Raw genomic sequence first — 25,235 nt, 5'->3', positions numbered from 1 at the left:
AATACAGCCCTGCATGATCTTGATGACTTCTAAACATGGAGATGTGTTACTTCAGGGAGGGTGTCAAGTCTGCCCACAGTATTATTGTGAGATAAACTTCTTGAGGGCTTGAGTCGTCATTGAGTAGTGACTGGGTGATAGTCACTACAAAACATGAATAATAGAACCTATCATTACATGGTTATATTTTACATGGTCAAAGTATGTTTTGATCCAATGTTCTACAATACTGACATCTGTATAGATATTTTTTTCAAAATGAATGTGTGGTACTGTGCTCAATCATAGCCAAGTCTAAAGGTTGTATATTGATTAACAAAGTAAACATGCATGTTTGTAGTGAAACAAGAACATATTACAACTTTATTCACAATTACAAAATAACAATGAATGACAAATCATTGTCAGAATGAAAGTTACAGGTTGTGCCTGTAACCTTCATCCAACCAGGGGGGTAATTTAAAAAAGGGGGGGGGGGGGGGGTTGTAGGTCCCCTCCAAAATTTTGTTTTACTATTATTTTTTATTACTGGCCAATCTATACCATGCATGAAAAAAGTAACTTTGTTTTCCATTTTTGTTTACATGCACATTATTCATACACAGTATTTTTATACAAGGTATTACATGTCAGAAATAGTATTTTTATACAAGGTATTACATGTCAGAAATAGTTTGATATACACATTACACCTGAAATGGTACTCAGGCATTTCCGGTATGCATGATATGGTGTTCAGTCCTAACTATTACACAGATTATGAGTTTCTAATCTCACCCCTCAGTTACTCTCAGCCCATCCCACCTACCTCCATAGACCACCATTATATTTCCAATATATATTTTGATCCCCTCCAACATTAGAAGGAAGAGAAATTGTAATTTCCAATTATAGGCAATTCTTTTCTTTTTTTTTTTAATAGTCAAACCAACGCCGCAGCCTCTTGACAACCCTGAAACATATGGATTCTAAAATGGGTAAAATCCTTATATTTCTTGCCACATTTCCCACAGACGTGGGGTTCGGTGACAGAGTGAAGTTTCACTATGTGGGTTTTAAGGTAGGACGCCAGAGCAAAGGTTTTATCGCAGTGATCGCAGGTGAACGGCTTCTCTCCGGTGTGCAAGGCCGCATGGACTTTATATGATTCGTGTTGATAGAAACCCTTGCCACATTCGTCACAGGTATAAGTTGGGTCTTCGGTGTGGGTGCGTTCGTGTCTCTTGAGCCCACGTTCACCTTTGAAGCCTTTCCCACAGTGGCTGCACGCAAACGGCTTGCTGGTCAGGTGCGAAGCTTGATGAATCTTGAGGTAATAAGACCGAATAAAGGTCATTGGGCATTTGTCGCAAGAATACGGCTTGGAGTCCGTGTGCGTCTTCTTGTGGTCGTTAAGAGTATATTTGGTTTTGAAACACATTTGACACTGAGGGCACTGGAATGCTCTCTCTTCTGAATGAACACTTGCGTGGATTTTCAAATTTTTATTCTCTGCGAAGCACTTCCCACATGTGGGACATTGGAATGGCTTCTCTCCCCTATGTACTGATGCTTGGTGCCTTTTGAGCTCAGAAGGAGTCTTGAAACCTTTCCCACACAATTCACAACGGTGAGCTCCTCCTCCACTGTGAGTTAGCTGGTGATTCTTGAGGTATTTCAACTTAACGAAGGTTTTTGGACATTTGTCACAAGCATATGAATCTGAATTTGAATTGTGCAACATTGTGTGTTCCTTGAGGCCACTTTTACTTTTAAAACACTTTTGACACACGAGGCATTGGAACGGTTTCTCTGTTGAATGAACGCTTGCGTGAGTGTCCAAATAATGCTTTGTTGCAAAGCACTTCCCACATGTTGGACACTCAAGCGGCTTCTCTCTTCTGTGGACCACTGCTTGGTGTATTCTGAGCTTCCAAGCAGTCGGGAAACATTTCCCACATAATTCACAACAATAAGGCCTCTCTCCTGTGTGAGTCTGTTGATGCAGTTTTAAATTACTTGAATTCTTAAAAACCTTACCGCAATCCAGACAGTGGTGCTCTTTCCTGGTGGTGGTAGTCTTGTTTTTCTTTATGTTGGGCCTTGGCTTTATGTTGTGAACAGATTTGTCATTTGAGGTTTGTCCAGCTTTAGCATTCTCCTCCTCCCATTGGTCATCAGCGGTTTCCTCACTTCCGTCTGATTCTGCCGCTGTGGGTTGTGCTTCTATTCTCGTTTTCTTCCTCCTGGGTCTGGTGGACATCACAGAGTCCCCACTGGGAGTTTGGGGGTCTGTACTTGGGGCCTGATTGTCTGTAGACGTGCTTGCTGCCTGTTTGTCTGTAGGCCTGCTTGCTGCCTGTTTGTCTGTAGGCCTGCTTGCTGCCTGTTTGTCTGTAGGCCTGCTTGCTGCCAGTTTGTCTGTAGGCCTGCTTGCTGCCTGTTTGTCTGTAGGCCTGCTTGCTGCCAGTTTGTCTGTAGGCCTGCTTGCTGCCTGTTTGTCTGTAGGCCTGCTTGCTGCCAGTTTGTCTGTAGGCCTGCTTGCTGCCAGTTTGTCTGTAGGCCTGCTTGCTGCCAGTTTGTCTGTAGGCCTGCTTGCTGCCAGTTTGTCTGTAATAGCCACCTGTTTGATAGACTCAATGAGTGAGGAGGAAGGTATTTTAGCTAGAGATATAAATGACTGTTCCATAGCTATGGTTTTAGCTCTGATTGTGGTCTCCTTCTTGACATTTGTAGTGTTGTCAGCCTCACCACTGGGAGTTGGCACGTCAACCTGAAGGGAAAAAAAGGGTTGGAATTTTTGGAATTGTAACTCAGTCGCAGAGCAGCGCCCGAGGGTACAACGGCAGTACCAGTCAGTCTTCGGATTCAAGGATAATAATAGTAATAGGCTCATTCTCACATATAACGTCAACCCCATGGTCAGACTGCTGCACAATTCTTGCAAACATGTAAAATATAACATACCTCAAAATCCTCTGCAAACTCTGGTGATAATGGTGCTTCCGTCCATTCCTCCTCTTCCTCTGTCTGTGCGGTTCTTTCTACTGTCTTTTCAGGTATCTCCTTACCATCAGTCATCTCCAATAGCTTCATTTTCAGAGATTTAATCTCACTTTGACTCTGGCATATCTCTGAACGCAGTGCTTCAGTGCCTTTGGAGATCAACTGGTTGATTTTGGTGAGAGTCTGTTTCACGAACTGTTTCATCACACATGTCAACTGGACCTATAATCAGAACAGATATACACTTATTTTTCATTCCACAACAACCTTTTTTCAAGCTGTTGATGTTTGTCATCATGAGTCTTGCACTGGAGGAGGGTTGCCACGTCATCGGTTCTCTCGCCAAATACGGGTTGTGTGTTTTTGGGCCACACACACACGGCATTTGTCTTTTTTTTTTAAATCATATAGATTTCATTTAGCTGTGACCTGCTGCTGCTGACTATTAGGCAGTCTGTTGCTGAGTGAATGGTGGGGAGGGTCGGAGTGGTGTTTGTGTTGAGACAGGGTTTCCCAAACTCGGTCCTGGGGGCCCCCTGATAATGAGTTGGTTATTATAATTCAAGGGCAAAAACTAAAAGGGGGGAGACCTAGTTTGGGAAACCCTGAGAGATCGCAGAGTCACGTGAGTGACAGAGAGGAGACGGAGCAGCACGCGGGCACATCGTGACATCTTTTCACCAGTTGTAGGTAGGCTATTTAGAGCGTCATTATGGAGACACCTATTTCCAACGCTTTTTCCATTAAACATATTAACGCTGATGCGTATCAAGTAATAATGGCAACAAAGCACTGGAAAACGACTTTAGGAGCACTAGAGCGCATTAGATACTGTTGCTTGGAGGTGGTTTAAACTCGACTTCACTTATAGAAAACCGTATTAGGGGAAGGGTTTCACTCAGTTCTTGGGTCTCGAGCACCGCGTGAGTAGAAATTTGAAATGGAAATTATGGAACTCCCTCGCGTGCTTCTGTTACGGGCAAAAGTCCACAACGAAACTAACATTAAATGTGGAGAATGATACATTTGCATCTGTTGGCCATCAAGTAGCCTAATAATCAAATGTAGCCTACCATTTGATACAATAAATATGTTGAAATGATGATCACTGGAGTCACTGCAAATCAATTTGTGCCACTTGTGTAGCGTACCTAGAGCTGGCAAACAGATTCAATAAATAGCCTATACCTTTACTTATTGTTGTTGTAGCCTTGTGTTATTATGCAATTATTAATGGCCATGTTTAGTTAATTAAAATTGGAAGTTATCAACTGTGATCATTGTCACTGCTCTATCACAATTGCCAATAAACTGCTGTTAGAATGCAATTAACGTTATCAGTCAGATTAGGCTAGGGGTAAAAAAAACTAACACTGGCTGTTGTTGACAAGCATATTCAGTCCGTATCCATTTTATGAATCACATTTCAATCAGTGATTACAATTACGACCCCAGCCTATTCCAGCAGGCTATTGGGCAACACAAATACGTCTTACCTCGAATCGCCTCACTATTCATGCTGAATAAATGAGTCTGTCAATTTGAACTAAGCAAGCTGCTAAATAGTTCAGTTTAGGCTACATCTTGCCTACGCTACTGTTGGCCATCTGAAATGAGACGCAGGCCTATCAGGGGCTACTGTCTTTGTGACCTGCATCTAGCTAAGCAAACCATGGCAAAGTTGAATTACAATCATAAACCCAGATTTTAGAAATGACAAGTCAATCTCGCAAATAGGCAATTTATAGCAGTTTGTAGTCTTGACATCTGGCACATAATAACGGCACAATTGCCAGAGAATAGCCAAAATAATTGTCCATGTGATTCTTGCGCTGAGACTTCGAGATACTCTGTCCAACTTTCATCACTCAAACTCTACTGCCGGATTTATCTATAGTTATGCACGTGCAAAGGCAATTTATTTACAATTATAAACTGGGGGGGTTTGAGCCCTGAATGCTGATTGACTGACAGGCGTGGTATATCAGACATTTATTTTTACTGGTCTAATTATGTTGGTGACCAGTTTATAATAGCAATAAGGCACTGTGTTGCGTCGTGCATAATAACTGCCCTTAGTGGTGGTATATTGACCATATACCAAACCCCCGTTGGCCTTAATGTTTAATCATTCCAGTCAAATTAGTTAAATCGACATCCATTGATGGAAAATGATCTGGCGAGTTTGATAAGGTTGAATTATGTTTTTTTCTTGCGACATATTCAGATTCCTTTATTACATCACGTTAACTCGCAATAACTATTATTTTGATAGAAAACCATTTAAAAACAAATCTTACGTCGATATTTAAGTGATACTGACGGAGAAGCCGGTGTGTGGAGGACATATTGGCACGGGTGTTGTTTCGTCTCGGGCCGGCAAATCGTGCCAACATACCCACCCCAAAACACCGGCTTCGAGGGCATTATCACTTTTTTATATACATGGATGGTTGTTATGGCATTTATTTTAAAATCATAGATTTAGCCAGTGGTAACTTGTGGAATAAACACTGGCTGGAATGCGGTTTTAACCAATCAGCATTCAGGATTAGACCCACCCGTTGTATAATCATTCTTAATTCACTCGATAACGTTATTCGATTAAAATAACTTTTATTTCCTGGGAGGGGACTTCATGTGTGGTGAAGAATGGTACATACAAGACACATAACATAACACAAAAACATGTAGGCTACAGTACAATACAAATAGAAACTTAAGGAATTTGATGGATGTTGGCACAAAAAAAAAAATCTGAGAGCAGCTTCTAGTTATGGAGAAAGTGTTTTGGTTCAAATGTGGCAGCTCTCTTTGCTGCCAGAAAATGAAATTGGGCTAGTTCTCTCGGCATTGTGGGCGGGTTTTGAGAAATATTTTCACAACCTGGCAACCCTACTCTGGAGGCAGTTTCCTTTAGATGGGCCAGCAGCAAAGTAAAAATGGTCTATATCGTAAAAATGTATGAAAACACAGCATTAGGGTTAGCAGTGTGGTTAATGTTAGGTTTAAAAATCAGATTTGATGACATTGTGGCTCTGCCAGCTAGAGACCACTCTGCAGAGCTGCCTCCAGTATTTTATTTATTTATTTATTTAACCTTTATTTAAACTACAGTACATGAGTCTTCTCAATAAATGCCAACCTGCACTATCAATAGCAAACTAATTAGCACACGTTAACAGTTTGAATTTGGAGAAGTAAAGTTAGCCACTTACTTTAACCTCCAACTTGGATTCTCTTTCAAATTCCCCCGTCTCCCCTGCATCAATGTCTGTCCTGTCTTGTGTGGAAAAGACTAAGACCGCCATACATTTGTCAATTTCATCCTCCAACGACGTCATTAATTCATCCATAACAAAGACCAACTCACTGTGGAAAGGATCAGGCTGCCACATCTTGTATTTGGTAGTTAATTCGCTATCAACCGCTAACGTTAAAATGTTAAGGACAACAACCACAGACCGTTTGACAACAACGCACCAACGGATGTACTCTTCGACCAGAACTTAACATTGCTGTATATTATATTGAAAGGCGCGTTACTGCCACCTGCTGTGCTGGATGTTAACACGTCCCTCCTCCAACAGCCCCGTGCGCCGTCTAGTGGTCGGTCTTGTAGCACGTTCTCTGCAACTTTGCACCGAAACAACGAAGGAAATAATTCAGTCTTTCGCTGTAAAAATGTTTTCTTCATAGCACACTTTCGGGGCAAATTATTTCCATAAAATAATGTGATATCTCAATGCACCGCAACGGATAATGTCCCATTCGGTGAGCAAGGCATCTACTCCTGTCGAGTCATCATAATGACTTTGATTTGCAATATTCAGCTGACTCACGCACTGCAATCATTGATTGATCTCTATTTTAATGTCTACGTAGTATTAACGAACAGTATCATTGAAGCATAATGCATGCCTTATATAGCGATGCCTGTCTGGATGCTGAATGAACCAGACACTAGTTCTACGCGTTTCCCTTTCTAAGAGGTAAGTATATACCGCCACCTGTTGTGCACTACTAGATAGTGCATTGACTTTGCTAAAGGGTCTGTGGACGGTGTTTCCTGGTGAAGTCACGTGGTCATGTGAAAACTCCTGGTCCTAACCACAAGCTACAGCGGCCACAACTGGGACCTGTTCAGAGAGATGTTGTTACAGAATGTTAGATTCAGAAACGTGTCGTGTAGAACAGATATGATTGGTTGTTAGAATAAGGAATCGTGTCAGCTCTATTTATTATATTTCTATAGGCAACTGTCAGAATGTTTCACATCATTGAATACAGCCCTGCATGATCTTTATGACTTCTAAACATGGAGATGTGTTACTTCAGGGAGGGTGTCAGTCTGCTCAATGTATTATTGTGAAATAAACTTCTTGAGGGCTTGAGTCGTCATTGAGTAGTGACTGGGTGATAGACTCTATTATTCATGTTTTGTAGTGACTATCATTATAGCCTTACATTTTACATGGTCAAAGTATGATTTTTTTTTAGATGTTCATCTACTCAACAATACTGACATCTGTATAAAAAATGACTTAAAAACAAATATGTGTGATACTGCGCTCTATCATAGCCAAGTCTAACGGTTGTATATTGATTAACAAGTAAACATACATGTTTGTAGTGAAACAAGAACATTACAACTTTAATCACAATTCCAAAAATAACAATGAATGACAAAGCATTGTCAGAATAAAAGTTACAGGTTGTGCCTTTAACCTGCATCCAACCAGAGGTGCAATTTAAGAGGGGGTTATATATCCCCTGCTATGTAAACATTTTTTTTTTAATTACTGGCCAAGTCTGTATACATAAAAAAATCTACTCAAAACAAATGTTATTGGTACTGTGCAAGGAAACACGCATGTTTGTAGTGAAAACATAACATATTACAACTTCACAATTCCAAAATAACAATAAAAAAGTCAAACCAACGCTGCAGCCTCCTCTTGACAACCCTGAAACATATGGATCCTGAAATGGGTGAAATCCTTATATTTCTTGCCACATTTCCCACAGACATGGGGTTTGGTGACAGAGTGATGATTTGCGATGTGGGTTTTAAGGTAGGACGCCAGAGCAAAGTTTTTACTGCAGTAATCGCAGGTGAACGGCTTCTCTCCGGTGTGCAAGGCCGCATGGACTTGAAACGATTCGTGTTGATAGAAACCCTTGCCACATTCGTCACAGGTATAAGTTGGGTCTTCGGTGTGGGTGCGTTCGTGTCCCTTGAGCCCACGTTCACCTTTGAAGCCTTTCCCACAGTGGCTGCACGCGAACGGCTTGCTGGTCAGGTGCGAGATTTCATGCCTTCTGAGGTAATGCGACCGAATAAAGGTCATTGGGCATTTGTCGCAAGAATATGGCTTGGAGTCCGTGTGCGTCTTCTTATGAGCGTTAAGAGTATATTTGGTTTTGAAACACATTTGACACTGAGGGCACTGGAATGCTCTCTCTCCTGAATGAACACTTGTGTGAATTTTCAAGTTTGTCTTTGTTGCAAAGCACTTCCCACATGTGGGACATTGGAATGGCTTCTCTCCCCTATGGACTGATGCTTGGTGCTGTTTGAGCTGAGAAGGAGTCTTGAAACCTTTCCCACACAATTCACAACGGTGAGCTCCTCCTCCACTGTGAGTTAGCTGGTGATTCTTGAGGTATTTCAACTTAACGAAGGTTTTTGGACATTTGTCACAAGCATATGAATCTGAATTTGAACTGTGCATCATTGTGTGTTCCTTGAAGCCCTTTTTGCTTTTAAAACACTTTTGACACACGAGGCATCGGAACGGTTTCTCTGTTGAATGAACGCTTGCGTGAGTGTCCAAATAACTCTTTGTTGCAAAGCACTTCCCACATGTTGGACACTCAAGCGGCTTCTCTCTTCTGTGGACCACTGCTTGATGTATTCTGAGCTTCCAAGCAGTCGGGAAACATTTCCCACATAATTCACAACAATAAGGTCTCTCTCCTGTGTGAGTCTGTTGATGCAGTTTTAAATTACTTGAATTCTTAAAAACCTTACCGCAATCCAGACAGTGGTGCTCTTTCCTGGTGGTGGTAGTCTTGTTTTTCTTTATGTTGGGCCTTGGCTTTATGTTGTGAACAGATTTGTCATTTGAGGTTTGTCCAGCTTTAGCATTCTCCTCCTCCCATTGGTCATCAGCGGTTTCCTCACTTCCGTCTGATTCTGCTGCTGTGGGTTGTGCTTCTATTCTCGTTTTCTTCCTCCTGGGTCTGGTGGACATCACAGAGTCCCCACTGGGAGTTTGGGGGTCTGTACTTGGGGCCTGATTGTCTGTAGACGTGCTTGCTACCTTTTTGTCTGTAGGCCTGCTTGCTGCCTGTTTGTCTGTAGGCCTGCTTGCTGCCTGTTTGTCTGTAGGCCTGCTTGCTGCCTGTTTGTCTGTAGGCCTGCTTGCTGCCTGTTTGTCTGTAGGCCTGCTTGCTGCCTGTTTGTCTGTAGGCCTGCTTGCTGCCTGTTTGTCTGTAGGCCTGCTTGCTGCCTGTTTGTCTGTAGGCCTGCTTGCTGCCTGTTTGTCTGTAGGCCTGCTTGCTGCCTGTTTGTCTGTAATAGCCACCTGTTTGATAGACTCAATGAGTGAGGAGGAAGGTATTTTAGCTATAAATGACTGTTCCATAGCTATGGTTTTAGCTCTGATTGTGGTCTCCTTCTTGACATTTGTAGTGTTGTCAGCCTCACCACTGGGAGTTGGCACGTCAACCTGAAGGAAAAAAAGGGTTGCAATTTTTGGAATTGTAACTCAGTCGCAGAGCAGCGCCCAAGGGTACAACGGCAGTACCAGTTAGTCCTGGGATTCAAGGATTTTAAAATTTAACTAGGCAAGTTAGTTAAGAATAAATTATTATTTTCAATGACGGCCTAGGGACAGTGGGTTAACTACCTTGTTCAGGGGCAGAACAACAGATTTTTTTTACCTTGTCAGCTCAGGGATTCGATCTTACAACCTTTCGGTTACTAGTCCAACACTGTAACCACTAGCCTACCTGCCGCCCCGGATAAAAAAAGTAGTAGGCTCATTCTCACAGATAACTTCAACCCCCAAAATATAACATACCTCAAAATCCTTTGCAAACTCTGGTGATAATGGTGCTTCCGTCCATTCCTCCTCTATCTGTGGGGTTCTTTCCACTGTATTTTCAGGTACTTCCTTACTATCAGCCATCTCCAATAGCTTCATTTTCAGAGATTTCATCTCACTTTGACTCTGGCTCATCTCTGAACGCAGTGCTGCAGTGCCTTTTGAGATCAACTGGTTGATTTTGGCGATAGTCTGTTTCACGAACTGTTTCATCACGCATGTCAACTCTACCTACAATCAGAGAACAGGCTACTTATTTGTCATTCAACAACAAGCTGTATCCAAGCTGGTTATATGAAACAAATGATTAACACGGAAGATAACATTTCGTATTTGTAGAAGTAAAGTCGGCCACTTACTTTTACCTCCAACTTGGATTCTCTTTCAATTTCCCTTGTCTCTCCTGAATCAATGTCTGTGCTGTATTGTGTTGAGGAGACCGAGAACGCCATACGTTTGTCAATTTCCTCCTCCAACGACGTCATTAATTCATCCATAATAGAGACCAACTCATTGTGGAAAGGATCGGGCTGCCACATCTTGTATTTGGTAGTTAATTATCAACCGCTAATGTTACATTTTTAACATAAAAAACTGATGAAGTTGAACACACGGATATATCAGACAGTGCAGTTGATATATCCTTCTGCCTACTTGACATGACATAGAAAGGTGCATTACTGCCACCTGCTGTACTGGATGTCAAAACTTAGTCCCTCCTCTAACAGCCTCGTGCGCCCTCTAGTGGTCAATCTTTAATTTTGTAATCTAGCAGACGCCATTAACCAGAGCGATTTACAGGAGCAATCAGGGTTAAGTGCCTTGCTCAAGGTCACATCGATAGATTTTTCACCTAGTTAGCTCAGGGATTTGAACCAGCAACCTTTCGGTTACCGGCCCAACGCTCTTAACTGCTAGGCTACCATCTTGTAACATGAGCCCTGCAACTTTTCCATCGAAACAGTGAAGAAAATAGAGCAGTGGAGGTGTCATTAACACCTATCGGTCCAACAGGGAAATGGTTCCAATCATTTTTACACCATTCATTTTTCCTATAGAGAATTTTAGAAACACTTCAAATAAGGGCTGTGTTTCGTGTAGGCTTACCCTCGGGTGACGTTTTGGTAACCATGTAATCTCTCTCGGACAAGGTGACTTTTATTAATATATTCGGTTCTATTTACTGACAGATTCTAAAATGTTAATTAGTATCAAAGTAGACATCATTCCTGCAAGCTCATGCACATCATCTCTAGCTGACACCTTTGCTAACAGGTATTGTGTCAATTGAAAACTTTCACAAGACAGTTCACAGAATTGTCAATTTAATGAAATGTAGCCAATTAATTTATTACTACATATAGCTAATGCAGATATGCTTACCTTTGCCTCGTTTCGGCAGTCTCGTTCAGGTCATCATGGCATTTGTAGTTCTTTATGATAGCCACATTAGCAGCTAATTAGCATTTCATTTTGGGGGGTAAATACAAGTCACCTTGTCCTAGAAAGATTTACATGGTTATCAAAACGTCACACCAGGGTAGGCTTACACGAAACACAGCCCTTATTTGAAGTGTTTCTAAAATCCCCTATTAGAATAATGATTGGATCTATTTCCTTGTTTGACCGCTATGTTTTATAGGTAATATGACTCATACTGTAGTACTATACAATGGAGTCTTTCACTGTAAAAATGTTTTCTTCATAGCACAATTTTGGGCAAAAGTATTTCCATAAAATAATGTGATATTTCAATACACAGCAACTGATAATGTCCCATTCAGTGACCAAGGCATACTTATGTCAAGTCATCATAATGACTTGGATTTGCAATATCCAGCTGACTCACGCACTGCGATCAATGATTGATCTCTTTTTTTATATTTATGCATTATTAATGAACAGTATCATCGTAGCATAATGCATGCCTTATATAGTGCTACCTGTCTGGATGCTGAATGAACCAGAAACTGTAAGTTCTATGTGCTTGAAATTCCCAGTGGTGTAAAGTACAGATCTGCCCCTTTTTTTCAATTTTTGCTTAAGTAAAAATACTTTAAAGTACTACTTAAGTATTTTTTTTGGGGGGGGGGTATTTATTACTTACTATTACTTTTACTTCACTACATTCCTAAAGAAAATTATGTAATTTTTACTCCATACATTTTCCCTGACACCCAAAAGTACTCGTTACATTTTGAATTCTTAGCAGGACAGAAAATGGGCCAATTCACACACTTATCAAGAGAACATTCCTGGTCATCTCTACTGCCTCTGATCTGGCGGACTCACTAAACACAAATGCTTTGTTTTTAAATTATGTCTGAGTGTTAGAGTGTGACCCTGGCTATCCGTAAATAAAAAAAAAAATATTAAAAATTGTGCCTTCTGGTTTGCTTAATATAAGGAATTTTTAATTATTTGTACTTTTACTTTTGATACTTAAATATATTTTAGCAACTACATTTACTTTTGATACTTAAGTATATTTAAAACCAAATACTTTTAGACCTTTACTCAAGTAGTATTTTACTGGGTGACTTTCACTTTTACTTGAGTCATTTTCTATTAAGGTATCTTTACTTTTACTCAAGTATGAAAATATACTACTTTTTCCACCACTGGAAATTCCAGGTTTCAAAGCGTTTATAGTAAGTTGTGGTTTATGGTAGAAGTATGCATATAAATCAAGGCCCATTCTCGGAAATCAGTGATAAATGTTCTGTTGATTGATTGGATTGATTATGGAGAGAAAGCGCGCTACCACACTTGCATATAGTAATTTTGCTCGCTTGACCTTAAGCCGTTCATCTTTTAAAAAAGTGGGCGTGTATTTCGAGTTGCATGCAAAAGAAAAACGGAGCTTTATATTGTCGCAAACCAGTGTGTCGCGAAGCAAGCCGCCCCTGTGAAGATGGCGGCTGAGCTGCACCCGTGTAGCGGAAAGCTAATCGGACTGTCGAATTCGAACCGAACCGCTCAGCGGAACCAACCAGTCCAGGAGTTTAACCACGGTTTGGTTCTAAGCAGAGAGCCGTTGAAAGACCGTGATGTATTCACCGTCCGTATTGACAAGAAGGTACATAGAACTGTCACTTTCGGAAGGGGGAGAGTGCAGCCAACGCGTTAGTGCCAGTGGGGACGGGGTCTCTTGTCCGCAGTGGTGCTCGTACGTTCTATTCAGTGCTGCTTGGGCGTGCGCTGTATGACAATCAAGCAGTACGGGATTTACAGCAATAATTTTAATTATATCCTGTCCAAAATGCACTAACATATTTTGTAATGGTCTATTGACAACTGAAAGTGTTTAACATAATTAGCGAGCTAGCATGGGGTGGTGTTTGTGTGGTCCCGTTAATATTTTTGAAGGTGGCTAGCTACGTTAGCTAGTTTAGATGGCTAACTAGCATATCTTTGCTACCGATTGGAAGTCTAACTCTACAGTAGTTATCTAAGTTTATAGCTAACGTTAGCTGTACTAGCGAGCTTTTTTGGTGTGTTGATCGGACCAGTAGGTGCACCGCTGTCAACTCGATAGGTTAACGTTAGCTAGTTTTCAACGGCTTGCTACTAGTTAACTAGTTAGTTAGACTAGTTTAGTCAATTGCCTATTATTAGCACGACCAACATTGAGCCAGATAGGTTCAGTTGAATAGAAAACTTAGCTCGTTTAACGTTAGTCATGAGTTTGCTTGGTTGACATGCAAGGTAGAGCTAACGTTAGCTAGGTAGATAATTTTTGACAGCAGCACTCCAACCAGCTAGCTAGCCACAGTCACTTGGTTGACAGCAGCATTTCAGTTAGTGACATGTCCAGCTAGTAGTCAGAGGACGTCTACCTAATGACATCTAGACGAGAGAAGCATACTGGTTGATTCAAGTTAACTTATCTGTCAGGTAGCCCCTATGTCACTACTGTGGTCTTGACCATAGATGCATACAGTAGAACCCCATTTAATATATTCTCGGTGGTCTTGATAAGCAAAAGACGGCAGGTAAAGGGCAAAGCAGATCTCAGTATTATCCTAGTTGGTGCATTGTCATCTCGAGGTAGAAGTTGCATTCACCCCTAACCAGAGCTCTTTGGTCAGATAATTTACAAATGTTGACAAAAACAACTGACCGGTTTGTGCCAGTGGCTAGGGGAAAACCCTATTCTCCCTATTCTGCACAGGCTTATTCCTGAAAAACATAGCTGTAGTTTCTATGTGATGCACATTGTTTTGAGCCCTAATGTATCATCATGTAGTCTTAGGCTAACGGTTAGTTACTGTTATAGGTCTACCTGCCTGTGCAGCATTTAGACTCCTTATCTCTATGCCGACCGCAGCAACTAGTTTGCCTGTTATCCAATTATAATGGCAGATAGCCGGCCTGTTGCCATGATTACTGGTCTGCTGGCCTGGTGGTGTGTCAACAACATAGCAGCAGTCAGTGTTCCTCTCAAACCTATGTGGGTTGTTGGCAGAGGGCATTAGCACCGTTTCCTCCAATGCCTAGGTGCCAACTGGAGTGGCACACAGCTCAGTGAACACATAGAGGGCAACAGAACATATGGTCCTTATCTTTAATCAGCGAGTAAAAAAATCCTTCAAATAAAAAAAGAGATGCTTACTATAGCAGTTTTGCACAGATCCATACAGCTATGGAGCCTCCATCCGATGAAACTACACTCCTGCCACACTTCCCGAGTTGCGCTTACACGTAGGTGTTCAGAGCCTGCTAGATGGCTATTTAGCGCAGGTGGTTGCCTCTTCTCTTTCGTCTGTTTTTCGTAAACAAGCATTGTAACATGGAGATATGGCCGTGTGAGAACACTAACCCTATCAAGGTGTGTATCAATTTAACCTTTTGTTCTTTGAAAATTATTTCTCGCTGATATGAAAGATTCCAATACCGTACCACAAGCTAATGTTCAGATTGAGTGTCGGGGCTCTTAACAAAACACCCTCGTGCAGAATACATTTTTAATCCAATGATTCTTATGTGTAATGGAACAGATCACCAGCTAGATACATTGATAACAAACTCACACATGAAACGCATAGCTAGCTAGACAGATAGGCCTTACTTCCTCCCAACATTGAGTGACCCGATATGTCTTCACTGACGATAGTTTCATGGCCAGTATCATCACATGTATCGAAGCTATAATGGATCCATATCTGTAATTGCATGAGGGATATCAATATCTGTGTTAGTACAACAAACATGGCATTGTTGCTACAGTAATGCTTGTAGTGAATTCACATTGATTGAGCTTGTTCTGTCCAAATGCACCAAAACCAAGCTGGTAGATATATGTGCAATGCATTTTCACGCTTCATATCCAAATCATCTACAGTACCAGTCAAATGTTTGGACACACCTACTCTATCAAGGGTTTTTCTTTATTTTTCCTATTTTCTACATTGTAGAATAATAGTGAAGACATGAAAACTATGAAATATCACATAGGGAATCATGTAGTAGCCAAAAAAGTGTTTAACAAATCAAAATATATTTGAGATTCTTCAAAGTAGCCACCCTTTGCCTTTGACTGCTTTGCACACTCTTGGCATTCTCTCAACCAGCTTCACCTGGAATACTTTTCCAACTGTCTTGAAGGAGTTCCCACATATGCTGAGTACTTGTTGGCTGCTATTCCTTCGCTGCGGTCAGACTCATCCCAAACCATCTCAATCGGGTTGAGGTCGGGTGATTGTGGAGGCCAGGTCATCTGATGCAGCACTCCATCACTCTCCTTCTTAGTGTTGTCCTGTTGAAAATCAAATGATAATCCCACTAAGCGCAAACCAGATGGGAGGGTGTGTCGCGGCAGAATGCTGTGCCTTGAATTCTAAATGTCACATTTTTACATTTTAGTCATTTAGCAGATGCTCTTATCCAGAGCGACTTACAGTAGAGTGCATACATTTTTATTACATTTTTACTTACTGGCCCCCCGTGGGAATTGAACCCACAACCCTGGCGTTGCAAGCGCCATGCTCTACCAACTGAGCTACAGTGGGACTGGAGCTACAGTGGGACTGTAGCTCAGTTGGTCACTGACAGTGTCACCAGCAAAGCCCAAATCAAATTTTATTGTTCGCACACGTTTAGCAGATGTTATTGCGGGTGTAGCGAAATGCTTGTGTTTCTAGCTCCAACAGTGCTGTAATATCTAACAAGTAATATCTAACAATTTCACAACAGTACATACATCTAAGTAATGGGATTAAGAATGTATAAATATATGGACGAGCAATGTCAGAGCGGCATAGACTAAGATACAGTAGAATAGAATCACACCTCCTCCTCCATGCTTCACGGTGGGAACCACACATGCGGAGATCATTCGTTCACCTACTCTGCATCTCAAAGACACGGCGGTTGCAACCAAAAATCTCGAATTTGGACTCATTAAACCAAAGGACAGATTTCCACTGGTCTAATGTCCATTGCTTGTGTTTCTTGGCCCAAGCAAGTCTATTCTTCTTATTGGTGTCCTTTAGTAGTGGTTTCTTTGCAGCAATTTGACCATGAAGGCCTGATTCACGTAGTCACCTCTGAACAGTTGAGGTTGAGATGTGTTACTTCAACTCTGAAGCATTTATTTGGGCTGGTAACTAATTAATTTATCCTCTGCAGCAGAGGTGAGTCTGGGTCTTCCTTTCCTGTGGTGGTCCTCATGAGAGACAGTTTCATCATAGCGCTTGATGGTTTTTGCTACTGCACTTTAAGAAACATTCAAAGTTCTTGAAATGTTCCGTATTGACTGACCTTCATGTCTTAAAGTAATGGACTGTCGTTTCTCTTTCTCTTATTTGAGCTGTTCTTGCCGTAATATGGACTTTTACCAAATAGGGTTATCTTCTGTATACCACCCCTACCTTGTCACAACACAACTGATTGGCTCAAACACATTAAGAAGGAAAGAAATTAACTTTTAACAAGGCACACCTATTAATTGAAATGCATTCCAGGTGACTACCTCATGAAGCTGGTTGAGAGAGTGCCAAGAGTATGCAAAGCTGTCATCAAGGCAAAGGGTGGCTACTTTGAAGAATCTCAAATATATTTAGATTTGTTTAACACTTTTTTGGGGGGTTACTACATGCTTCCACATGTTATTTCATGGGTTAGGGGGGTTAGTCCTGTTAGTCTTCACTATTATTCTAAAATGTAGAAAATATTGAAAAACCATTGAATGAGAAGGTGTTCAAACTTTTGACTGGTACCTTTTATAAGTAACACCATTGAGTTGCAAAATCAACTTATAGATTCTTTAGGATGATTTAGACATGCGTGACAATGCCTATATAGGTACCATTAACTTGCACTGGATTTCTGACACAAATGCAAAAAAGTTAGCATTTGAAACAGTCGTCAGCTAAACAAAATCAAAGCATGGGTTGCTGTCATACCTGGTACATTGACAGCTTACAGGGTAAGAAAACCACATATTAAGTTGGGTGAACAATCCCTTTAACAATTTGGGGGGTTCTTTAAAAAAATGATCACCTAATAGTTGGGACCACACCATCTAGTGGTCAGAACTTGGTAATATCAGGATGTAGGATGGGACATAAACCCAACTAGTTTCACTGAACAGGAAACAATTTTTGAAATTCACTGAGAATACATTAAATAGGATGAAGAAACAATACTCCGAGCCGCAGCTCCTTACTGTTCAAACGGAACTGATGCTATATACTCGTTGTTGGTGTGGGTGGCTTTTGACTTTCTTTGTATTCGTCATGTTAGAAAAAAGTTTGTTAAAATGGGATGTTAGATACTATATTATATGAATTCTTTAAATTTAAAATGGCCAATTTGGGTGCAATCCATTAGTTTAATCAATTAGTTTAATTTCTCAGCTCAAATTATATTCCACAATCATTTTGCAGGAATGCTAATATCTGTTTGTTCTGAAATCGTTGGTTACAATCTGAGATGGTGAATGTCAACCCTCTTTCTTGTGTGTTTTGAGGTGGAATGACCCATCAGTTTGCTCTGGGTGGAATATTATGGTGTTGGTAATGTTGACAGTAGAGTATATGCAGGACAGTAGTTTGGTAAGCAGTAGTATGTGCCTGCCTAACTCTCCACCGATTGCTGTCTTTGTAGTGTGTCTGTCAGAGATGAGGAGCTGCAGTGGATTGTTCACAGATCTGTTTGTTTTTCTGTGTTTGTGTACGCGTTCATTCGCAGATGTGTTTTCAAGTTTTGTTCCTCGTTTGTACGGGATATGTATGGTATACATCGTCCAATGAAATGCATTTCCTTGGACGATGTATACCATGCGTGCATATGATTAGAAAGAGAGCGAGATGGATATGAGTGTGTGTGTGTTTGTTTGTATGAGAAAGACTGAGAGAGGGCCTAGATTGCAACATTTGAATTTACACATCTCACATACTGTGTTGTGTTTAGAGATGGACCTAGTTGGTCCATCTAAGTGGATGATGGAAGATAGGATGATGGAAGATAACTTTGTCTTTCCACCATATCGATCCTATTAAATTACTAGAGGGGATCATCAACTATATTCAGCCTCAGTTAGATTTTATTCTTGAGTGGGTGGTCAGGGGGCAGGAATATAATTACAAATTTGTATAATGCAAATCGATTGCAAGAAGCCTAAACGGATATAATATTTGACTAAAACATAATAATTTCCAATCTTGCTTACATTTGTATACGATTAAATATACTGCTCAAAAAAATAAAGGGAACACTTAAACAACACATCCTAGATCTGAATGAAAGAAATAATCTTATTAAATACTTTTTTCTTTACATAGTTGAATGTGCTGACAACAAAATCACACAAAAATAATCAATGGAAATCCAATTTATCAACCCATGGAGGTCTGGATTTGGAGTCACACTCAAAATTAAAGTGGAAAACCACACTACAGGCTGATCCAACTTTGATGTAATGTCCTTAAAACAAGTCAAAATGAGGCTCAGTAGTGTGTGTGGCCTCCACGTGCCTGTATGACCTCCCTACAAGGCCTGGGCATGCTCCTGATGAGGTGGCGGATGGTCTCCTGAGGGATCTCCTCCCAGACCTGGACTAAAGCATCCGCCAACTCCTGGACAGTCTGTGGTGCAACGTGGCGTTGGTGGATGGAGCGAGACATGATGTCCCAGATGTGCTCAATTGGATTCAGGTCTGGGGAACGGGCGGGCCAGTCCATAGCATCAATGCCTTCCTCTTGCAGGAACTGCTGACACACTCCAGCCACATGAGGTCTAGCATTGTCTTGCATTAGGAGGAACCCAGGGCCAACCGCACCACCATATGGTCTCACAAGGGGTCTGAGGATCTCATCTCGGTACCTAATGGCAGTCAGGCTACCTCTGGCGAGCACATGGAGGGCTGTGCGGCCCCCCCAAAGAAATGCCACCCCACACCATGACTGACCCACCGCCAAACCGGTCATGCTGGAGGATGTTGCAGGCAGCAGAACGTTCTCCACGGCGTCTCCAGACTCTGTCATGTCTGTCACGTGCTCAGTGTGAACCTGCTTTCATCTGTGAAGAGCACAGGGCGCCAGTGGCGAATTTGCCAATCTTGGTGTTCTCTGGCAAATGCCAAACGTCCTGCACGGTGTTGGGCTGTAAGCACAACCCCCACCTGTGGACGTCAGGCCCTCATACCACCCTCATGGAGTCTGTTTCTGACCATTTGAGCAGACACATGCACATTTGTGGCCTGCTGGAGGTCATTTTGCAGGGCTCTGGCAGTGCTTCTCCTGCTCCTCCTTGCACAAAGGCGGAGGTAGCGGTCCTGCTGCTGGGTTGTTGCCCTCCTACGGCCTCCTCCACGTCTCCTGATGTACTGGCCTGTCTCCTGGTAGCGCCTCCATGCTCTGGACACTACGCTGACAGACACAGCAAACCTTCTTGGACCAGCTCGCATTGATGTGCCATCCTGGATGAGCTGCACTACCTGAGCCACTTGTGTGGTTTGTAGACTCCGTCTCATGCTACCACTAGAGTGAAAGCACCGCCAGCATTCAAAAGTGACCAAAACATCAGCCAGAAGGATAGGAACTGAGAAGTGGTCTGTGGTCCCCACCTGCAGAACCACTTCTTTATTGGGGGTGTCTTGCTAATTGCCTATAATTTCCACCTGTTGTCTATTCCATTTGCACAACAGCATGTGAAATTTATTGTCAATCAGTGTTGCTTCCTAAGTGGACAGTTTGATTTCACAGAAGTGTGATTGACTTGGAGTTACATTGTGTTGTTTAAGTGTTCCCTTTATTTTTTTGACCAGTGTATATCTAGCTATTATGCGTGGGAATACTTTGGAACAGTGCTGGTGTTTTTTTGTCTTTTATGTCCAACAGAGAACTTTGGGAGCCAAATAAAATCATTGTGCGGGCCACCAGTTGGGGAACCTTGGACTATGTCATAATCCCTCAAACTTCCAGAAAGGGGTGAAAATGGCAGCCATTTTGTTTAGGGAGAAATCTAAACCAGTCTAATTGGAATGAATGGCAGTAGAGGCATAATCCTGATTTTACTTATGCAGGAAAATAAAAGGCATGTGATGTAATAGAATTGTCGACTTAAAAATGTCATTATATTATAAATACAGTTTATGGGTTTTATACCAATTGTCTGTAGAAATAGCATCTAAAATATATGTAAACAGACTGTCTCAGTTTGTGTTTTATTGGAAAGCTGTGAGTGCTGTTATGAGTAGAGGTTGACCGATTAATCAGCCGATTTTTATTTATTTGTAATAATGACAATTACAACAATATTGAATGAACACTTATTTGAACTTAATATAATACATAAATACTATCAATTCAGCCTCAAATAAGTAATGAAACATGTTCAATTTGGTTTAAATAATGCAAAAACAAAGTGTTGGAGAAGAAAGTAAAAGTGCAATATGTGCCATGTAAAAAAGCTAACGTTTAAGTTCCTTGCTCAGAACATGAGAACATATGAAAGCTGGTGGTTCCTTTTAACATGAGTCTTCAATATTCTCAGGTGAGACGTTTTAGGCTGTAGTTAATATAGGAATTATAGGACTATTTCTCTCTATACGATTTGTATTTCATATACCTTTGACTATTGGATGTTCTTATAGGCACTTTAGTATTGCCAGTGTAACAGGATAGCTTTCGTCCCTCTCCTCGCTCCTACCTGGGCTCGAACCAGGAACACATCGACAACAGCCACCCTCGAAGCAGCGTTACCCATGTAGAGCAAGGGGAACAACCACTCCCAAGTCTCAGAGCGAGTGACGTTTGAAACGCTATTAGCGCGCACCCGGCTAACTAGCTAGCCATTTCACATCGGTTACACCAGCCTAATCTCGGGGGTTGATAGACTTGAAGTCATAAACAGCGCAATACTTGAAGAATTGTGAAGAGCTGCTGGCAAACGCACGAAGGTGCTGTTTGAATGAATGCTTACGAGCCTGCTGCTGCCTACCATCGCTCAGTCAGACTGCTCTATCAAATCATAGACTTAATTATAATATAAAACACACAGAAATACGAGCCTTTGGTCATTAATATGGTCAAATCCGGAAACTATCATTTAGAAAACTAAACGTTTATTATTTCAGTGAAATACGGAACGGTTCCGTATTTTATCTAACGGGTGACATCCATAAGTGTTAATATTCCTGTTACATTGCACAACCTTCAATGTTATGTCATAATTATGTACAATTCTGGCAAATTAATTACGGCCTTTGTTAAGAATAAATGGACTTCACAGTTCGCAATGAGCCAGGCGACCCAAACTGCTGTATATACCCTGACTGCTTGCGCGGAACGCAAGAGAAGTGACACAACTCCCCTAGTTATAAGAAATTCATGTTAGCAGGCAATATTAACTAAATATGCAGGTTTAAAAAATATATACTTGTGTATTGATTTTAAAGAAAGGCATTGATGTTTATGGTTAGGTACATTGGTGCAACGACAGTGCTTTTTTCGCAAATGCGCTTGTTAAATCATCACCCGTTTGTCGAAGTAGGCTGTGATTCGATGAGAAATTAACAGGCACCGCATCGATTATATGCAACGCAGGACACGTTAGATAAACTAGTAATATTATCAACCATGTGTAGTTAACTAGTGATTATGTTAAGATTGATAGTTTTTTTATAAGATAAGTTTAATGCTAGCTAGCAACTTACCTTGGCTTCTTGCTGCCCTCGCGTAACAGGTAGTCAGCCTGCCACGCAGGCTCCTCGTGGAGTGCAATGTAAGGCAGGTGGTTAGAGCGTTGGACTAGTAACCGGAAGGTTGCAAAAACGAATCCCCGAGGTGACAAGGTATAAATCTGTTCTTCTGCCCCTGAACAAGGCAGTTAACCCCCGTTCCTAGGCCGTCATTGAAAATAAGAATGTGTTCTTAATCTGACTTGCCTAGTTAAATAAAGGTGTAAAAAAAATAGGCAAATCGGTGGCCAAAAATACCAATTACCGATTTTTATGGAAACCACACCCATTGCTGACAACGTGTATAAAATAGAGCATACAGCCATGCAATCTCCATAGACAAACATTGGCAGTAGAATGGTCTTACTGAAGAGCTCAGTGACTTTAAACGTGGCACTGACATAGGATGCCATCTTTCCAACAAGTCCGTTCGTCAAATTTCTTCCCTGCTATAGGGCTATAGCTGCCCTGGTCAACTGTAAGTGCTGTTATTGTGAAATGAGTACTTCTAGGAGTGACAACGGCTCAGACGTGAAGTGGTAGGCCACACAAGCTCACAGAACAGGACCACTAAGTGCTGAAACATATAGAACTCATCTGTCCTCGGGTGCAACACTCACTACCAAGTTCCAAACTTCCTCTGGAAGCAACGTCAGCACAATAACTGTTCGTCGGAAGCTTCGTGAAATGAGTTTCCATGGCCGAGTAGCCGCACACATGCCTAAGATTCCCATGGCCAATGCCAATCGTCGGCTGGAGGGGTGTAAAGCTCGCCGCTGTTTGACTCTGGAGTAGTTGAAACGCATTCCCTGGAGTGATTAATCACGCTTCACCATCTGGCAGTCTGACGGATGACTCTGGGTTTGCCGGATGCCAGGAGAACGCTACCTGCCCGAAAGCATATTGTCAGCTGTAAGGTTTGGTGGAGGAGGAATAATGGTCTGTGGCTGTTTTTCATGGTTCGGGCTAGGTCCCTTAGGTCCATTGAAAGGAAGTCTTAACGCTACAGTGTACAATGACGTTCTATACGATTCTGTGCTTACAATTTTGTGGCAACAGTTTGGGGAAAGCACTTTCCTGTTTCAGCATGACAATGACCCTGTGCACAAAGCGAGGTCCATACAGAAATGGTTTGTCGACATCTCTGTGGATGAACTAGACTGGCCTGCACAGAGACCTGACCTCAAACTCATCGAATACCTTGGGGATGAATTGGAACTTCAACTGCGAGCCAGGCCTTATTGCCCAACATCAGTGCCCAACCTAACTAATGCTCTTGTGGCTGAATGGAAGCAATGTTTCAACATCTAGTGGAAAGCCTTCCCGGAAGAGTGGAGGCTGTTATACACTACCGGTCAAAAGTTTTAGAACACCTACTCATTTAAGGGGTTTTCTTTATTTTTACTATTTTCTACATTGTAGGATAATAGTGAAGACATCAAAACTATGAAATAACACGTATGGAATCATGTAGTAACCAAAAAGTGTTAAACCAAATCTAAATATATTTTAGATTCTTCAATGTAGCCACCCTTGGCCTTGATGACAGCTTTGCACTGTCTTGGCATTCTCTCAACCAGCTTCACCTGGAATGCTTTTCCAACGGTCTTGAAGGAGTTCCCACTTATGCTGAGCACTTGTTGGCTGCTTTTCCTTCACTCTGCGGTCCGACTCATCCGAAACAATCGCAATTAGGTTGAGGTTGGGATTGTGGAGGCCAGGTCATCCGATGCAGCACTCCATCACTCTCATTCTTTGTAAAATGGCCCTTTCACAGCCTGGAAGTGTGTTGGGTCATTGTCCTGTTGAAAAACAAATGATAGTCCCTCTAAGCCCAAACCAGATGGGATGGCGTATCACTGCAGAATGCTGTGGTAGCCATGCTGGTTAAGTGTGCCTTGAATTCTAAATAAATCGCTGACCGTGTCCCCAGCAAAGCACCCCCACATCATAACACCACCACCTCCATGCTTTACTGTGGGAAATACACATGCGGAGCTCATCCGTTCACCTACACTCCGTCTAACAAAGACAAGGCGGTTGGAACCAACAATCTCCAATTTGGTCTCAAGACCAAAGGACAGATTTCCACCAGTCTAATGTCCATTGCTTGTGTTTCTTGGCTCAAGCAAGTCTCCTTCTTTTTGGTGTCCTTTAGTGGTTTCTTTGCAGCAATTTGACAATGAAGGCCTGATTTCATGCAATCTCCTCTGAACATTTGATGTTGAGATGAGTCAGTTACTTGAACTCTGTGAAGCATTTATTTGGGCTGCAATTTCTGAGGCTGGTAATTCTAATGAATTTATCCTCTGCAGCAGAGGTAACTCGGTCTTCCTTTCCTGTGGCAGTCCTCGTGAGAGCCAGTTTCATCATAGCGCTTGATGTTTTTTGCGACTGCACTTGAAGAAACGTTCAAAGTTCTTGACATTTTCAGTATTGACTGACCTTCATGTCTTAAAGTAATGATGGACTGTCGTTTCTCTTTGCGCCAAATTCAAAACCACAAAATGTCATAATTCAAAGTTCTCAAACATAGGACTATTTTACACAATTTTATAGATACACTTCTCCTGAATCGAACCACGCTGTCCGATTTCAAAAAGGCTTTACAGCGAAAGCAAAACATTAGATTATGTTAGAGTACATAGACACAAATAACCACACAGCCATTTTCCAAGCAACTAGATGCATCACAAATACCCAAAACACAGCTAAATGAAGCACTAACCTTTGACGATCTTCATCAGATGACACTCCTAGGACATCATGTTACACAATACATGTATTTTTTGTTCGATAAAGTTCATATTTATATCCATAAACCCCATTTTACATTGGCGCGTGACGTTCCGAAAATATTTTGCCTCCAATACTGCCGGTGAATCAGCACAACAATTTACAAAAATACTCGTCATAAACGTTGATAAAATATTAAACTGTCATTCAAAGAATTA

General features: G+C 41.6%; 3 protein-coding genes across 3 annotated transcripts in view; 1 reads left to right on the top strand and 2 right to left on the bottom strand.

Annotated features, from left to right (window-relative positions):
* Positions 1-333: 333 nt before the first annotated feature.
* LOC115194301 (zinc finger protein 436) lies at positions 334-6,506 on the bottom strand. The gene is made up of 3 exons (XM_029753919.1): positions 6,204-6,506; positions 2,947-3,207; positions 334-2,752 (listed from the first exon to the last, which is right to left on the bottom strand). Exons 1-3 carry the CDS (start codon positions 6,381-6,383, stop codon positions 923-925), a joined length of 2,271 nt encoding a protein of 756 aa, XP_029609779.1. The 5' UTR covers positions 6,384-6,506; the 3' UTR covers positions 334-922.
* Positions 6,507-7,708: 1,202 nt separating this feature from the next.
* LOC115194937 (histone H1-I) lies at positions 7,709-10,983 on the bottom strand. Its single transcript, XM_029754851.1, has 4 exons — positions 10,457-10,983; positions 10,074-10,328; positions 9,020-9,719; positions 7,709-7,713 (listed from the first exon to the last, which is right to left on the bottom strand). Exons 1-4 carry the CDS (start codon positions 10,634-10,636, stop codon positions 7,709-7,711), a joined length of 1,140 nt encoding a protein of 379 aa, XP_029610711.1. The 5' UTR covers positions 10,637-10,983.
* A 2,009-nt stretch (positions 10,984-12,992) lies between these two features.
* The window catches only part of LOC115194300 (neuralized-like protein 4), a 37,685-nt gene continuing 25,442 nt past the window's right edge, over positions 12,993-25,235 (top strand). The window contains exon 1 of the mRNA XM_029753918.1: positions 12,993-13,176. Within this exon, the coding sequence (XP_029609778.1) occupies positions 13,012-13,176 (165 nt within the window). The 5' untranslated portion in view covers positions 12,993-13,011. The remainder of the gene's footprint in view (positions 13,177-25,235) is intronic.

This window comes from Salmo trutta, chromosome 5 (assembly GCF_901001165.1).
Source record: "Salmo trutta chromosome 5, fSalTru1.1, whole genome shotgun sequence".
Classification (NCBI taxonomy): Eukaryota; Metazoa; Chordata; class Actinopteri; order Salmoniformes; family Salmonidae; genus Salmo; species Salmo trutta.
The sequence above is the reverse complement of the archived record's forward strand: the minus strand, read 5'-3'. Positions and strand labels throughout refer to the sequence as shown.